The following is a 17,750-nucleotide window of genomic DNA, read 5'->3' as shown; positions in this document are numbered from 1 at the left end:
AGATTAATAGTGTACAATTACATAAGTTTTTGCAAGGAATAGTCAAAGTCAGGGACAAAGAGAAACTTGTTAATGCTTACTCTGGATTGTTCTGGGGACAAGGATATCCAATTAGAGTGGGGTTTAGTTTTTGTTAATCCTTGATTCCTGGCAATTTAAGTTGAAAGAAATAAAGATTGCAAACTGAGCTTTCACAACTTGGTATGATAAGTCACCCCCTTGTCATTCATTATCTTCTCTCCCTCATCCAAGACAGGGCTTGCCCCACACAAACAAGTGCTTTTCCTTACTATGTTATCTCTTAACCTAAACAAACATAAAGATAATAATCTCATCATTAGTTGTCTATTTTTCTAAACAGATCAACTCTAAGAGCCTTTTGAGTTGAAATGTGGACTTCCTTCCACATCATTTCTATATTTCTCTAATCTCTACAATCTAGTTTTTTCTTTTCTTCCCCCAATTGAATTATGTAAGTTTATATAATATACAAGGCCATGAGCAAACTCAAAAGATATGGTGCAAATGCAAATCATCTGGGTCCAGAATTGTCTGGACTGAAAGGGACGGGTTAACATATTCAATCAGGAAATTTGATTGATAAATAAAGAAACCTTCCTCCCTCCCACCACATTTCATTAGAGTTTTTGATTAATCTCTCTTTACCTGCTTAGTTTTTGGGTATTTTCACCCATTAAAAAGTCATTGAAAGTGACCCATTTCTGGATTGTGAATGCATGGACATGTGGAAAGATGAGGCCTTCCTTCATCCCAACCACACGTGTCTCTATCTTTTATTGCAAGGTAGAAAGAAACGTAGGCAATTGAAATAATATTTCAATTGGCTGTTCAGGAGATGGATCAAATTTTTTTTCATTATTGGTTCATAAAAATTCTAAGACTGAGTAATAAAAGTATATGCAATGACTGCAGGGTCTAACACTAATTGGAATCCAATGCTAGAACTGGGAACCCAAAACAAAGAAAAAAATATATTGAGATTCTTGGTCTTGCAAGATATGGTTAGTGAGGTATTACTTTTTGTCAGTTTTTGATCATTGGTTTTCCAGTTTTGGTCCAAACAGATTAAAAACTTGTGTTGTTATTATGTGTCAAGAGTTCATATATATATATATATATATATAATAGAATATATTACGTATTTTTTTATATTTCATTGGATCATGGTTTAGATCTGAGTTAAGGAGGGACAATATTCCCTGACACAAAGCCCCTCCTATAAAACAGACTTAGAATTTTACAAAGGTTTGTTGCCCACACCACATAACTGACACAACCACAAGAATAGGTGGTCAAGAGAAAGTGAGACAAACAAGGTATCAGAAAAGAATCTTACCCCATTTGTTGGGTTTGGTGATCCTTGTTTTCCGCAAATTGATCAAAAGAGTGTGATCTGGTTCTTTCTTCTCTTCTCTGTTCTGCTGCTCTGCTGACATGGACATCGTGGACATGAATGTTTTTCCTAAGTTGTTGTGTGGATGGAGTTGGGAGGAGAACAAGTTGTTTGAGCTGGCTTTGGCTGTGGTTGATGAGGAAGACCCACAGCGCTGGGAAGTAGTTGCAGCCCTGCTTGGAGGCAAAAAAAGCGCAGAGGATGTACAGAAACATTATGTGATCCTTTTGGAGGATTTGCAGGTTATAGAATCTGGTAAATTGGATCACAAACTGGGACAGCCGCAGAATTATGTTCAAGTGGTGGATCATTGCACTCAATCCGTTTGCTGGACTGACGAAAATAACAAGTATGTGAATGAAATTCAACAGCTTTTGAAAGTCATTGATTGCTTTGCCTTTACCTTTGCCTTTGTTGCATTCTTTTCTTCGTTTATTGTTCATATTGACCTCCTGATTAATGATTATGTATTTAGATACCTTGAGCTCAATTTGTTTCTTGAAATCTTGTGGCTCTATAAATCTTAATCAGATACCTTGTTTATCCAGTTCCATGGGATATTTGAGTTTTTCTGACTTTTGGAAAAATGTTTTGTGACAGTTTGCTGGTTCGGTTGGGCCTAAATTAAAGTTGCTGGTCATAGCAAGTGTAATTACCGCAGTTTCAAAGATCTGTCGGCAGCTTGTAAATACCACATTTCTCTTCTTGTAATTCAGAAGTTAGTGAAATTCAAGCCAGATGGATTGACCCTCCCAAACTCTAAATACTGCACTCTTTCTGACTCATGTCATATAATGTATAAGCCCTCACTCAGTTTCTAGCTACTTCTAATTTGCATCTTTAGAAATTTTTAAGAATTTTATACCGGAGACCTCCTTCGCCTTTAATGAGATTTAACACACACACACACACAAAAGATTTAAGGAACATTACATGACAATTCTTTCTTACAATCTGCTCTTGTTCACATACATAGACTTCCTTTCAGAGACAACATTGTACAATCAATCAGTGAAAAGGAGAACACAGCCAGATCCAGATCCAGATCCAGATGGGTTGTACGCACTGGAACATGAGTAGAAGAAACCATATTGATTTGATTGAGACAGGAAACAGAGAAACTTATTTTATTCAAAAACCACAGTCGTGCTGTGTCTTTTGGCATTGTTACACTGCAAAGCCCATATTTAACCACATTTAACCTTAACATGAGGTAGAAATGAAAGAAATTAAGAAATTAAGGGTGTGGGGTGAGTAAATTAAGAGGAGGAGAAAAGGAAGACTGAGGACGGCAGCCAGGGAAGAGGCAGTGCATGAGTAGAGCCACAACAGCTCTATTTTTCTGTTGGGAACTCCATCCATGCTCTACCTGTTCCCTGTCTTATCAGTCTCTTTCCCATTTTCTCCACCCCCTATATTATTATTTATATGTAATTAATAGGATGATTTACCTCTTGTTGGCTTTTGCACACACCTCATTCATCAGCTCCTCTAATTTCAATTGTCACCAGCCACCCACCAGTCTGCAACTCGTAGATACATTAATTTGTCCCTTCCCTAACCCTTGCCGGCCTTTCTGTGTATTTATTTCTACAACAAAGGCCATTTTAAATCGTACACAAATGTACTACCCAAATCTAATATTCCATTGACCAAGATGACAATGCATGTACTACCTCTTCTTCTGTGTACTAAATAACTGGAGAGAGAGAGAGAGAGAGAGAGAGAGAGAGAGAGAGAGAGAGAGAGAGAGAGAGCTGTGGAGAGCTTTAATAAGGATGAAGAAGAATGTACAAGATACAGATGAGAAGATGTACTACACTCTTCTTCTTGTTGTAGTACTTACCCACAACCTCCTCATCAATAATGGATTGTGTTGATTATTATTACCAGAAAGGAAAACAATTATTATTAAAAAAAATATTCATTGGAACAAATTAGTTTCTTCGAGTTCTCTTGGGGCATTTTTTTTTTCTTCTTGTTATGGGAACTAACTCATTTACAAATTAAATTAGAAATGAAAAGTTGGTTAATGTTTATTTTTCAATAATGATTCTCTTCTCACACACAACAGACAACAGTAGGTACCTATTCGAATTATGAAATCTGTGAAAAGGAAAAAGAGATTATGGTGGCAGGCAGCCAGCAACATGCGACGATCAGGCTACCTTGATCACCAAACAAGCATAACTAAACTCCAACACCACCAATTACACGCTACACGGTCCTACACAAGTTTTACTTTGTTTCCTAATTCTATTTCAACTTGTTTGACTATAAATGACTTGCAGGGCTTGTTACCTATTTCACTTGCGCATAGGACATGGACAAATTGACGAAGAGTGACAATTTGAGTCTTTGGTTAAGTAGCTTAGATAGTGCACAGAACAACAGGGCAAATGATAATTCGACCAGCAGCAAGTTGTTGCATACAGAAACATTACATAGCCGATTAAGAACATTATGGACCCCAACCCTTTCCTAAGAGGCTAATTTATGCAAAAATCCCACAAGGCTAGGAATAGTTTCTTTGAAAAGCTCACAAAACATCGGGGTCCGTAAAACTGTGTGACAAGAAAGTTGACGAGCGCCTATTAAACTAATTTAAAGTGAGGCTCCTCTTGACTAAAGACTAATGGCACCAACAGCAATGTAAATCAACTCCCTAATTCCTCCAAACACAAGGGATAAAAGACCCTATGATGACAGACGCATAGTATCTCTACAGAAGAATCTTAACCAAAATTCTTACATCATTCAGATTCTGGATCCACAATATCGGGAAATGAATCCTCATCTGAATCATTACCCGTTTCAAATGCAACTCCCTTGCTCTTCTCAGGCTTTGGAGTGGTAGCGAAATTGCCTCCGCCAAGAGACTCATCACCCTTAGCCACCAGAACATTGACCGTATTGCTACCTCTTTGATCTGATGGACCACTTTCCATATCAACCCTCCCAAACACTTCTTCAGTAATAGTAGTAGTTCCAACAACTGAGACAACCTTTGGAGACACGATATCCTGAAATTGCACTATGGATTCTTTCAATTTGTGGGATTCAACCATACTTTCATCCCTATTGCCTCTCATCTCCACATCCTCCATGGTTGCTGCGAGCTCCTGTACGCTTCCTGCTAGAGTCTCTTTACTAAATGACCCATCTACAGAAAGCGTTTTATCCTGAATAACTGTTACAGTTTTTGATGGCTCTCCAGCCTGCATAGTCTTTCCTAGGTCACTCACTGGTGCTTCCATTTCTTTACTACTTGCAAGCCAGCTATCATATAGGTCATCATGATCAGAGTCAGCAGCGTCATGCATCATTCCCTGTATGTCACCTGAAAATGGGGTTCGGGGTCTTAGACTACCAGAGTACATATTTTCTGGGAGTTTGTAGTGAACTCTATCAGACAGGAGAGTTGCGTCGGTGAAATCTGCCAGTGGGAGGGCCCTGGGATGTATAAGCACCTCTAAGGCCAAAAGAGCATGAGCACAAAATTCAGCAAGTTTGGTTCCAGTTTCTTGTTTGCCTGCAGAAACCACTTTCATGTGGTTAAAATAATTGAGGAATACGAGTGCAAGAAAAAAGACAATTCTAATTGAAGAAAAACCTATTTTACAGAGTTAGTTTTATTTCAGATTGTGTCTATTGTTTTTCGAAATGATGCCCTGTGCTTGTCTTTGAATTTTAATTTGTAGATTCAAACCAAGTCAGTCTCTTACTCCTTGGTAGTTTTCCCTTAGGAGTAGTTAAGTATTATTAAAGAGGTGTAATTCCTTCCTGCACATCAGTAATTAGGTTGTAATAAAGGTGAAGAGTCCACCATAAGTTCAGTTCAGGGCATACTCGTGATCTTTCCATACATGCTTATTTCTTGCTGTTGATACTTTGACAAGATAATCAAATGAAAAGAGAGAGATTCCACATATTCCAGAAGGAATTACCTCTACGGAAAAGATCAAGACCCTCAGCTAAATAAGTGGGGCGGACACAAGATGAAGAAAGGAAAGATGCCAAAAGTGCACGTAGTGCTGCAAGCTGCATACCACCCCCAATATCACCAGGTTCATTGAGTTGGTAAATGTTTCCGTTCTCACCACCCCATGCCCCTTTCAGAGAATTAGTAGCTATGTTTATCAGAAGAAGATCAACATCTGATCGCCATCCTTCAGATTTCAATGCACCACCCTGTGAAAAAGAAATAAAATCCCTGTCATTCATTAGTAATGCTTTGATGTCAGAAAAAGTTATCCACAAAGATGATAATTCTACCTACATAAGTAGATTGGGAACACGTGAACTTTGAAAGACCACACTCTTGTTCTATTAGGACACAGGAAAGACAAAACTTGACCACTTACAATATATTTTATGGACAACGAATTTAAAAATGGACCCAGAAAAATATGCATGGTGATTGATTAAAAAGTTGCAAAGTTTCAGGTACATTTTCACCTTTTTTATTTATTTTTATTTTTAACTTTGTTTATGAACCAAGGCCACAATGATTACAGTATAGACCTACAATTCCCTACATCCTCAATGGCACTTTTTCAACTAAAGGCATTTATGGAAATTCTTGAGTCCTATATTAGAATTATATCAGGGAGCACAACATATGAAACAGCGGGAGGAAGGGGTGGGGTGGGTGTGGGGAGAGAGAGAGAGAGAGAGAGAACGGTGTAACTTTTCACATAATCTCTTTGACTTTGTTTTAACCTTGATCAAATTAATCACAATAACACTCATAATTAAAAAAAAATTACCAACAGTGTAACCAAATTGTTATCTTATGATTCTCTTGATCGTAAGCTTTTTGAATTCATGTTCTGGTTAATGTGGAACTTCTGACCTTGATTTAACAAAATATAAGCAAGCACCAATAGATTACTCGAACCATCGTGAATAGATAATTTCAGGGGTGTATTTAACTATTGGAGTTGCCATGATTGATGCATTTACTATTTGTTAGTGCGATGAATACAGATTTATATAACATTTTTGGGTCTGTTCTCTAACAGATTTAGCTTCAGAAATTGATAATAACTTACAAGCTATAAACTAATATGGTTATTGGACATGTTTATCCACCACTTTATTGCCAACCTGATACCACTCTACATTACTTCAGGTTTGTCGAGAAATTCATGAAGAAATGAGGATGCTGTTAAAGTTTCTAAAAAAACTATTGGGAATGATATTCAGGTGCGACATTTAATATTATGGAGCAAAAGAATTTTCAAAATATACGATTCTATGGAACAAAAGAATCCAACATCTAAAGATCAACTTGACGGAGCGTTTTTCTTGAGGGATCCCTGCCAAACATTTATGGCATATAAAGTCAAGAGTCTGATTTCTTGTAGAACAATAATTTGGATGTGTGAATACTAAGAAGTGACCTTCTGAGAATGATTTGTTTAGGAAAGAGGAAAAGTTATTGGTAGGTAAACTATATGAAGGGCAGAACCTATAGCCTATACAGTTCGCAAATAAATTATCGTCTTTAATCAAAGTATTGGTTGTTCTCATAGCATAAAAGGCTTTAGAGTTTCCTTTAGAAATCTAGGATCCTACGGTTAGTCTTCTACTTACTGTGTAAAAGGGACTCTGCTGTTCTATATTTACATTCATTACTTACAGCAACCTGATTGAAGACTATGAGGATAAACATTCTACGATGCAGAAAAATGCACTGAACCAACACTGTACAGAGCAAGGAGTGCACATACCACAGTGAGAAGAGCTTCTAACGCCCTGAGTGCAGCGATTTTAACAGCAATTGGAGATGTTGTATGGTTCTTGGGGGTTCCCCCTTCCAATCTACTAGTGTTATGCCACTCAAGAGATCCGCTCGAAGCTCCATGCTTCCTCTTTCTATGGCTATGTTGTGGTGTTTGAACCAATGCTTCAGTAGAAGGCTTTGAGTTTCCACTAGAAGATGCACCACCACTCTCATTGGCAATGGGATTTAGATCAATAAATGCGCTGTTAACAACTTCTTGAGCAAGGCATACTGCCATACCTGATAAGCATATAAAGGAAATAAAGGGTAACATGAGAAAACTTTATGCGATCATAATCAATTGTTATCTTAATTACATGGGGAGCATGCATTGGAGCATCAGAAGGGGAGTATAGAACACAGTTGAAGGGTGGTTCAGATACAAATTATCAGAAAGCTACTACATATAGAACTATATGTGCGGACACATACATCACCACATGAAGTAGCTAAGATTTATATGAAGAGGCAATGCATCTGCTTTGTTTCTAGTTTTTTTTCTCAAAGGAATCACTTTGTTTTGTAATAAGGCTGTGCACATTAGTTCTTTTCTAAAGGGATTAGGCTTTCTGGTCTGGTCAACACATGCCACCCCTGTCTTTGCAATGTGATGCTAGTATCTAACAGGAAGGTTTCTTTTCAGCAGGACCAAAATTAGATTACAATATATTTTCTGAAATTACTGCATACCAACGCCCATGGATATCAGCAAAATCCTGGTGATTGAGTAGACCTTTATTCTCAATTCTGGCAATGCACATCTCTTTAAATACAATGAAAGCAGACGCACTAAATATGCAGCATGTGGTAAAAGTTGACTGCAAGGAAGATAATAAGATAGTCAGAAAGCTAACATTCTAGGAAGTCAAGAGCCAGAAAACGAAATAGAGAAGAAAATATCTCTAAAACATATACTAGATGAGAAAATTTGAGCCTAGAAAGAACATCTCTAGCACTCCTAAGTTCAAAAGAACTAGGCATCTTAAACTCATATTCCAGTGGAGACTCATATCAAGTTAGCATCCCCAAATATCACAAGTTCAAGAATTAAGCATCACCTATTGACCAAATGCTCTACTAAACAATGATATCATTTTGTTCTAGGACAAACCTTGACAAATGGAAAAGAAAATAATGGCATTAGTGAGGATTGATCTACACTATTTGGCCCATTTTCTATCACTTATAGCATGTCCAGCGCATGGGCCCAGCCCAGGCAAAAGGCAGCCCCAGGCTCCAAAACCCCCTCCAGCGCGCAAGGTTCAGCCCTGGCAAGAGCTGGGTCCCACGAGCCCAGGCAAGCCCACGGGTTCACGTGAATAGTAGCAGCCCTTGCCTTGCCTTTGCCTTAGCCTTTTGGGGTGGACATGCTCTTATGAGACAATTGATCATCCTGCATGGTATTAGAGCCTTAGTTTCTTATTAGGCCTTCATTCACACTTCTGGGATTCCCCATTTTAATCTTGCCTTCTGGAAAAGCAATGATCGCATTGTCTGGAAGTTTTTGGGAATTCATGGCCTTGAGGGGGGTTAATTACAGCTTAAAGCACGTAAGCTTGAAATACATTATGGAGCACGAGCAAGACCGTCTGAAGCTTTTGGTTAAATGAACTATCCAATTCAATTGGATGCAGCTCAAAGCAAAAGCATTTTGTTATTTTATTATTTAAAAAACGAGAGTTCAGATTAACTACACTTGCACAATATCTGGCTAAAGCCAAAAATCGCAGGTCCCTGTTAATAAAATTTCCAGGTAAACATTCAACTCTGTAGAAGTAAAAACCCATACAGAAAAATAACAAGTAAGAAAAACAGTAAAACAATTACCAAAAGAAAAGGTTTAGAAGAAAGAGAAGATTTGTGTTGAAAAGGTATAAGGTGTAGAGAGTTGTTGAATGCCCACATCAGAAACAGCTCCAAATGAAAGAAAGAGAGCACACACATGGAAGGTAAGGACAGCCTTCCAAAATTTTATCAGTAAGACACATCGGGTAAATAATAGAGAACGATACTCTAGATTACCTGCGCACACCCTCTATGATCGCAGTGAGGAGTTCCAAACTATACGAATGCAAAAGTGGAAGTTCTGAACAAATGAATTCTTGCTGCATGGCAGTCATAAAGGCCAGCAAGGAGTGTGGCAAGGAGCCATCCACGATCAGCACTCTCTCAATAAGGGCTAAAAAGGACCGAATGGGAACAGTCACCTATAAGTAAATATATGTTAGATCCTTGTGGACAATCAATTTGATTTGCAATGTTTATAAAACACAGAAAAGAGAAGTGGAACCTAAAAAAACTATTAAAATTACATTCAGTATATCTTCTTCTTTTTCTCACTTTTTCATAGAAAGCATCAGAAGATAGCTGCAAAAGTTATATAAAACACCTGAACAGGGTATGAAGTTGTTAGCATTGTAGAGCAGCAAACCATCAATGCAGAGACACTGGGCATTGGCAAACGCTCAGAACTCTTTCTTGCCTTCGTTGAGGCTTCTCCTGACATTTTATTCCCTCCTAAGGGAGGAGGTGTATCTTTTCCTGGGGGAACCAAAAATCTAATAATTTCATGGCGTTTGGTTTCTGCAGTACAAGTAAATAAGTGCATCAGTTTTTTACCTTCAGACCAGCACCACCACAATATTTATTTGAGGGACACCATTTAGGGTCCCCTACAAAAAAAATTTCAATGATCCAAACCATCTATTTTTTAAGTCTACATTTATAGATCATCCTTGCAAAAAAAATTAGACAAATCGGAAACCATCGATATCCAATTGTGTCCTACAAAATCAATGAACACAGTGCTTCAAGAAAGTACTAAAATTTCAATATTTCAATTGAGTGGTCAAATGATATCGGATTCCAGTGATTTTTTGTAAAGATCATCTTTAAATGAATATCTACAAAATAGACGTTTGGATTAGTGAAATACAATACAGAGTGGGTCCTACAAGGGTGTCCCTCAAATACGTATTTGAGGGATCCCTCAACTAAAGCTCCTTGTACCTTCCTCAAAACCCTGAAAAACATCATTCAGGTGACCATTAATCAAGAATAAGATCTTCTGAATCATTAAGGACCAGCTATCCTCATCTCCTCTTGACTTTGGTAGTAATGCCAGACAATGAGCAAGTTTCTGAATGTTGAAAACCAGACAAAAGTTATTGTGGATGTAATAATTTGGTTGATTACTACTTACTACTATTCCAGCATATTAATGCTGCATTTCGTAACATAATTTGGTTCAAGCAAACAGGACTTTACCTTCAGTATATTAACACTGCATTTTCCTGACAAAATTTTTGAAGCAAGAACATCTTCAGCCTGTATAAAACATACAATTAGAATCCATAGGCAATTTTTGTGAGAAAATCATCCTTAGTGTTTGTTTGACCATGGGGTCCTGAGAGGCGTGATTTAATGTTCTTGTTATGAGCATTAGCTCAGGTAAAAAGAAAATTTTCTAGGTTTTCATGTAAAGGGGATCAAATGAGGTTTACCTCCTTGATATCATTAATTAGGCTTACATATCTATGGTATGGGATTATATATTCCTTCAGAACAATTCAAGAGGACATATGTCAAGCCAACCATTATTAGGTTTCCATGCATTACCTATAATGAGATAGTATGACCCTACAATGAGGCACTAAAGCAGCATAAATTATTTCCAGCTTCTACCAGACCAAAATCTTACACAGAAGTTTTCTTTATCATAAAGTTGAAAATACTGTATATAAATATTGTGTGACTAAATAATATATGTTAAGCATAGAAAGATGGGGATACAATGGATGGCAACTTATCCAGAAGCAGGAATTAGAGAGCTTGTCTGATCCAATTGGGCACAATTGGTATTTGATTGTTTTAAGAAAGGGCATGTAAATCTCAATAAATGGAATAACAAAGTTATGAACATAAGTACCAAGGAGTGTTTTGATAACGTACACAATTTGTTACATTAAGTACACATTTACGGTCATCCTCATAAAACGTATTTGATAATATATATTGTACTTCACTATGTAGTAAATGTAATTCTGAAAAGGAAGGACAAGGAACTTACAGTGTCATAATGGCGATTGATGCTAAATGGAAACAAAGACATAATTGTGCACAACAATTGAGCTGCTCCTTCCTGCATGATACATGAATATCTAACATCAATAAATAAAAGATAACAAAAATATTGCCTGCACTTCACTCAACTATATATCCTACCAAAGCAAAATATAATATATTCACGAGGCAGTATGGTAGACCACCATCCATGGGCCACATTCAAGAAATATAAGTCTATATTAATCATGATAAATTTATTTTGAAGGTAATTTGCCGTAATCAAACTTAACACCTGTGATGACCCTTCCTGGATTCATCAAGCCAACACTAACTATACACAATAAAACTAAGATGCACCAATGGCAATAGTCTATATAGCAAGTTATTGCATGACTATAGCGTTGACAGCTTGGCCTCCACTACTGGATATCAACTAAAAACAGGCGAATTTGCAAAAGACGAATAAAGAGGTTTCCTTACAACAACCTCAACTGATGGACTCCATTTTATAATCAAATGCAAAATTTATTAGAAAATTTGACCAGAGAGAGAAAAAAAAAAGCAATTCTTTTGTGGCTAAACAGAGTTAAGCAACTTACCCAAACAACTTCTGAATGATCATCATCTAATAATTTCAAAACTGGTTGAATGACTTGTTGAACAAGCTTCCCAGCATGGGTAGTTCCATCCCTTTTTGCATTTGGAGATCCACCCAACCTAAAAAACAAAAGGAAATAGCCTCATAGTTGAGGACCTAGCACCGTTACTAACCCATATAGCCTTCAACTACTATTGATAAACAATGAGGATTACAAATTCCGGTACAAAATTGTTAGTCAATTATCATTTTAAAATATTAGCTTGGTATTAAAGAGCAAGATGACAGATGCGACTCCGAATGAAAATTTAGGCATGAGAGAGAGGGAGAAAGAAGATACTTGATTCAGACCTAGGGATCTAACTATAATGTATAATAAAACAATTTCATGTACTTGTAGTGTGCCCTTTGTGTCTTTGTGTGAGGCGAACATTTACATGGCTAACACTGTAGGATATACAACCTTGTGATGAGATCTGCCATTGAGGAGCAAGAGGCCACCTTCACAAATTGATAAGTTTCGGCAGACTGTTTGGAAAACAAAACACATCATTAAAGTTAATTTGAAAGATTATTTAAAATAAAAAGAGGATGGTGCAGAGAGTTTATATATAAGTCACTTTCATTCACAACAAAACCAGAAGTTCAAAAGAGGACAAAATCCAGAAAACATCATCAAAACCTACACAAATGCAGTCTGAGGTACTCCAAATGAAACACAACAGAGAATCCATGTGATCCAAACAGAGTGCACAAAATGAAGTGCTTAGGGAGAATTCTCAAAACATCTAATACAACATATGGTATTATCACAACTAAATATAATGACATTCAATTCTAGAGCTCAATCATAAGGCTTCACCGAAGATCATTAGGATATTGCGGTTTCTTTCATTTATATCTGGCTTCTCTTTATCTTTATCATTTATTAAGTAAAAGGAATATCTGTAGTTTCTATAATTGTTGGAGATGAGCCAAAATTGTAGGCCATGGGTCTTACTACATCAGTAGTACTGTGAATTCTTAGATATTGATTGACGAACATGAGAGTAATTTGTTTATCAGGCATGGCTGCCAAGAGGTGTGCATATGTGGCACTAGGGCCATATTGATCAACAAAACCATATCATTAATACAAATGCAGCACAATTTTCCTTGTAACCTGATATATACATATTCAGGTCAAAGGAGATATCACAATAACTGATAGTAGGAGCTAAAAACAAAGGTTACATCTGATTTTGATAAGTAATCTTTGTAATATCTTACAGTTGCTGAAAGCATCATGTGAGGATCAATAACATATATAGCAAGGCTAATAGATCTAAAATATTGGACATCGTATTTGCTTGTGAATCAAAACCACAATTGGCAAGGGCAGTGATTTTCGAGTTGTATCTTATACTTTTATTATTATTTTAAGAAGCAATAGTTTAACCATAACATAATGATTATTATTTGAACAAACAGTCATTTGGATACCTGAATATGTGATAGAAGCTTCTGGAACCAACCAGAGTATGATTCCAAGAAACGCTCGTAGCTGCATTCCTGACAAGTCACCCCCAGCAAACAAATTCCCGCCCAACATTTATCTGGCTAGAACAGAAGTATATGATCAAATGAATTCACAAGGAAGACAAAGCAAACTCTTAGTAGAAATCAAATAGAAAGTGTCTTATTTTCCCTCACCCTAACATGGTGTAAAAGTAAAACTATTAATTACACCTCAGGTTATGACTGTCAATTATAAAAGATGACTCATCCTAGAACAATTTTACTGTTTGACTTTCTCAAGTGAGACTAAATCTTGTATCTAAAATCACCACTGAAATCGAACATGTGAACACTAAAAATTTTACTACTTCCATCTTGCCTCTGCAATCAAGTTCACCAAACAATTTTTTTAAGAAAGCTATGCAATTCTGTGGTTCCAATTTTGGCTTTTCTTTCTTAAGAAGGTCCTGTAGGTTCTCTCACACCTCAAATAATTTATCAACATCATATACTTATTCATCAAGTCAAACCTTTTTCTTTTCATATAACCTCCTCAAAGAGACCCCTAGTTTCAAAAGACCCAACTCTTAACTTCATGCCGGTCACTTGAATATTAGAGAGAGGAAAGACTTGGCAACCATACCATTGACAGCTAAAAGTGCAAATTTACCATTCAAACTGAATACATGGACTTTCCTAAAGTACTAAACACATGTTTCAATAAACTCAAGAAAATCAAATTTATCAACAAAAAAGAGTAAAACAAGTAACGTTAAATAATTAGAATTTGTCAAAAATTAATTGGTACATACAATGTCACTGGCGATGAGCTCCATCAAGTGGTTGACCCAGGAATCAATGGCGGACCTCCAATTATTGATTAGCTTTTGATCAGTCAAATCTTGTACAGACTCGCGAAGGAGGTTGTGAGTATTGATCATGTACACTACCTTGGACAGCTCGAATGGGCTCCCAAAAGGGTGCTTAGTGTCGGGGACATGGTCTCTAATGAGAGTGTGCAACAGACGAGGCTTTAGAGCAACATCGTACAAGTCCTTGATATGGTCGAAAGCTGCCATTGGAGTCCAAGCTTAAGCTCTAAAGTTGAACATACAGAGAAAAACAGAGGTAGTCAGTCAGGGTTTATGGATTGGTTGTTAAACCCTAATGGAAACGAAAAAAGCCAAATAGGCAGGCATGTAGAGAGTTCTCTGCAACTCTTCCACCTCCACAGACTGACATGAATGATTTAACTCTAAATTAAATACCCAAATTTATAGTTTGCAGAAAAAAGAAACATTCCATCAAGAAACTTACCAAATAGCCGACTAGGTTTGGCGTTTATGTATGGATGAATGAACAGAAGTTTGGAACTATAGAAAAAGAATGACTGAAAACGTTTGAGAAGCAAGTGAAGGTTGAGAATGTTTGGGAGAAAGGTGGAGCGGAGGAGAGCTTCGTTTTACTATTAGGTGTGAAAAAGGGTGTCACTGTCAGGGGAGGGTTGGGATTGAGAGCTGCCGCTGCTGGCTAGAGAATGGTGTGGTGGGCTAAATTTCTGCTCGGGTGGGCTTTATTTTTGTTGGGCTAGATATTACCTTTTTTGTTTCGCTGAATTATTAAGGTTTAGGATTTTTATTTTATCAAAAGGGTTTAGGGTTTAGCTTATAAATTTTGATAGTTAAGGGTAAACTAACCTGAAATGCACCAAAAATCAACCAAGATAAAAAGGGTTAGGCAAAAATTAATGAGAAAAGAAATCTAGAAAAATAGACTAAATAAAAACAAACAAATCAATATTGAAGGGTTGGATCGTGAGTAACACAGGACAGTGTGAGAATATGGGTGCGTTGAGGAGGGCAGTGAGTTTTTGGTGAAGAAAGATTGGATAGGGATGATGATGATTTGGATTTCGGTAGGGAGGGTATGGGGGGCTATTGTTTTGGCTAAGGGAGAGATTGGGGGTGGTGATATGGCAACCGGGATGGGGTCTTTTTTAATCAATTAGAATGTTCATTAATTTTAGGTTTTTCATCACAAATAGTCCTGAGGTTTGGGAAATTATCCTCTTTTGTCCTTAAGGGTTTTTTGTGACCAATGGTTCTCAAGATTACCCTCCTCCAGGACAAAGGCCACCCTCTTATTCTTATGGACGATGACGGATCTATAGAGGTGCAAGAATGTACAGTTGAATCTCTCTTTGCCCGAAAAAACCTTGGTGGTGGAAGAGTTTATTTTATTTTATTTATAATTAAAAAAAAAGCCAAAACAACGTCATTTGGACCATGTCTTTAAAAAATAATAAAATAATAAGAAGCCTAGCATTCAAAGTGCAGCAGAGGAGAGGATTTAGGCCCAGTTTGGAATTGCTGTCACTTAAAAAAAAAAAATTGCTTCTGCTGTGCTTTGAAAATAATTAAATGTAAAGTAAAGCAGCTCCATGTTTGGTAAACAATATTTTTAAAGTGCTGTTAGTACAAAAAGCAATGTCAAAATCGTTTGGTAAATTTTAATATAAAATTGTTGTAACTGTGAATAATGATTAAAATAGACATGATGTTAAAAGTGTTATTTACTAATCATGTGGTAGTGATGGAGTGGAGGTGGTAGTGGTTTTGGAGGCGGTGGTGGATGTGGAGGTTTTGGAGGAGGTGGCGGTGGCGGTGGCGTTGGTTGTGGAGGTAGTGAATGTGGTAGTGCAAGTGGTGGAGTTAGATGTGGAAGTGGAGGTGGTGTTATTTTTTAAAATGAATGATGGTATTTTGGGAATTAAAAAAATTCATTAAAGGTTCATCTCTGCTTTTTTTTAAAGTAACTTTGAAAAGCAATCCAGTGCCTACTTTTAAAAGCTACTATCAAAAGGCCACTGCTTTTAAAATAATCAGAATATTTTATTTTTACCAAACACCTTAAATTGCTTAACTTTAAAGTGAAGCAGGTTTTTGGCCAAAAAAAGTAATCCCAAATGGGACCTTAATCCTTTAGTTGAATTGCTTTTCTTGAAACTGGAAGATTTCAAGAAAAAAATTTAATTTATTCTTTTAAATAAATTAAATTTCTTTTCTTATAGTTTTGTTTTCTTCTAGGTTTTTTTTTAATCTTCAGTTTTTCTATTCTTTTCTTTTTTTATAATCTTTTCTTTTCTTTTTTTATAATTATTTTTTTTTGCTAGTTTGGCTCTATCTATATATTAGTTTAATCAGTAGCAAAGTCGAAGAGGCTGATATGCATTTTGATTTGTTTATTGAATTGATACTTTGATATGCATTTCAATTAGATTAAGTAATATTGATTTTCATAAAATTAATTTATGATTCAATATGAATTTTGGTAGACTAATTATGTAATTGATATACTGTATAGACAATAGTCAATTGGTAATAGAGCTAAGATCCTTATTTGTTTTAATTATACAATTATGGAATAGTACTTTAAGAAAAAGTATCTAAATCTTTATTTGAATAATTATGGTAGTTCTAATCCTCCTTCAAATAATCCGGGTAACCTTTTAAAAGTGCTCCTCTTTTTAAAAAAAATCATGGATCCACCAATGCTTATGGAGAAGCAAACATGAGCTTCTCCTCATAATCACTTAAAATCAATAAAAATGATTATATAGAGAAACACGCTTCTCCTCATAAGTAATTATGACTCATTTAGAATCACTCTTAAACAAACCTTAAATTAAATCTTCCTCTCCTCCGTAGATTAGATTTGAAGTATAGTTTGTGTGGGGAAAAAAAAAAAAAAAAAAAAAAACGTGTAGAGCGCGTGTGAAAGTGAGTTTAGGAAAACACATACTTCAACTTTTGTCTCTCGTGAATGGTGATGATGCAAGAAGAGATGCAGTCAGAGCCCGTGAGTGACTCAAAAGTCTTGTTTTGACATGAAAATTAGGTTAGGTTTGCCCACACCACATCACATGGGTAGTAGTAGTGTGCCCATTCTATTCTACTTTGAAAAATAAAAATAGAGAGAGAACTCCAACTCAGACAAGTACCTAGTGCGATGTAGGTATCGTCAGTACCAAACCAATGCGTAGGCACATTCCATTCTATTCTATTGTCATGTAGGTATCGTTAGCACCAAGCCAATGTGATTGGATTGGTACCAAAGAAACAATTGGAACACTTTTGTCAACGGGTGGATGGTTTTGTATTGGTTGGTTTGTTGGAAAGCAGTTTGGTGGGTGATTCTGATTCTTGCTTCAAATGGAGAAGACAGCCTCAGAGATGAGCCCTTTGCAATTTGCTTTTACCACTGGTGCCCCCTTAAACCAACTTATATATGGCTATGTCACGTGTTGCAGTAATTCGGATCACATTTTGCTTATCAAATCTTATCAGACAATTATTATTATTATTATTATTTTTTATAAAAATTATTAA

The 17,750-nt window shown here is 36.4% G+C and overlaps 2 protein-coding genes and 1 long non-coding RNA gene across 4 annotated transcripts; 1 reads left to right on the top strand and 2 right to left on the bottom strand.

The window, feature by feature from the left end:
- LOC18788094 (protein RADIALIS-like 3) lies at nt 1,155-2,171 on the top strand. The gene is made up of 2 exons (XM_020560996.1): nt 1,155-1,763; nt 2,015-2,171. Exons 1-2 carry the CDS (start codon nt 1,456-1,458, stop codon nt 2,040-2,042), a joined length of 336 nt encoding a protein of 111 aa, XP_020416585.1. The 5' UTR covers nt 1,155-1,455; the 3' UTR covers nt 2,043-2,171.
- On the bottom strand, nt 2,344-3,142 carry LOC109948321. Its single transcript, XR_002270969.1, has 2 exons — nt 2,866-3,142; nt 2,344-2,586 (listed from the first exon to the last, which is right to left on the bottom strand). It is a non-coding gene; the product is annotated as an uncharacterized LOC109948321 (long non-coding RNA).
- Nucleotides 3,762-15,073, bottom strand: LOC18788012 (proline-, glutamic acid- and leucine-rich protein 1). 2 transcript variants are annotated; one of them, XM_020560333.1, is made up of 14 exons: nt 14,680-15,073; nt 14,175-14,460; nt 13,348-13,464; nt 12,329-12,393; nt 11,867-11,984; nt 11,272-11,343; nt 10,470-10,529; nt 10,212-10,341; nt 9,592-9,785; nt 9,225-9,409; nt 7,893-8,020; nt 7,150-7,442; nt 5,362-5,605; nt 3,762-4,946 (listed from the first exon to the last, which is right to left on the bottom strand). In XM_020560333.1, exons 2-14 carry the CDS (start codon nt 14,439-14,441, stop codon nt 4,168-4,170), a joined length of 2,652 nt encoding a protein of 883 aa, XP_020415922.1. In that variant the 5' UTR covers nt 14,442-14,460; nt 14,680-15,073; the 3' UTR covers nt 3,762-4,167. The 2 variants fall into 2 exon arrangements, with proteins under 2 accessions (XP_020415922.1, XP_020415923.1); XM_020560334.1 differs by lacking the exon at nt 14,680-15,073 and having other exon boundaries at nt 13,348-13,460; nt 14,175-14,254.

This window comes from Prunus persica, chromosome G3 (assembly GCF_000346465.2).
Source record: "Prunus persica cultivar Lovell chromosome G3, Prunus_persica_NCBIv2, whole genome shotgun sequence".
Classification (NCBI taxonomy): Eukaryota; Viridiplantae; Streptophyta; class Magnoliopsida; order Rosales; family Rosaceae; genus Prunus; species Prunus persica.
This window is presented reverse-complemented; position numbering and strand designations above follow the sequence as displayed.

What these genes read in the sequence shown, in the direction of transcription:
- LOC18788094 (XM_020560996.1), top strand. Translation starts at nt 1,456, where the DNA reads ATGGACATCGTGGACATGAATGTTTTTCCTAAGTTGTTGTGTGGATGG. An exon ending in TGGACTGACGAAAATAACAA is followed by an intron (nt 1,764 to 2,014) that starts GTATGTGAATGA and finishes GTTTTGTGACAG; the next exon opens with TTTGCTGGTTCGGTTGGGCC.
- LOC18788012 (XM_020560333.1), bottom strand. Translation starts at nt 14,441, where the DNA reads ATGGCAGCTTTCGACCATATCAAGGACTTGTACGATGTTGCTCTAAAG. An exon ending in AGCTTCTATCACATATTCAG is followed by an intron (nt 12,394 to 13,347) that starts GTATCCAAATGA and finishes TTTTCCAAACAG; the next exon opens with TCTGCCGAAACTTATCAATT. An exon ending in ATGGCAGATCTCATCACAAG is followed by an intron (nt 11,985 to 12,328) that starts GTTGTATATCCT and finishes TTTGTTTTTTAG; the next exon opens with GTTGGGTGGATCTCCAAATG.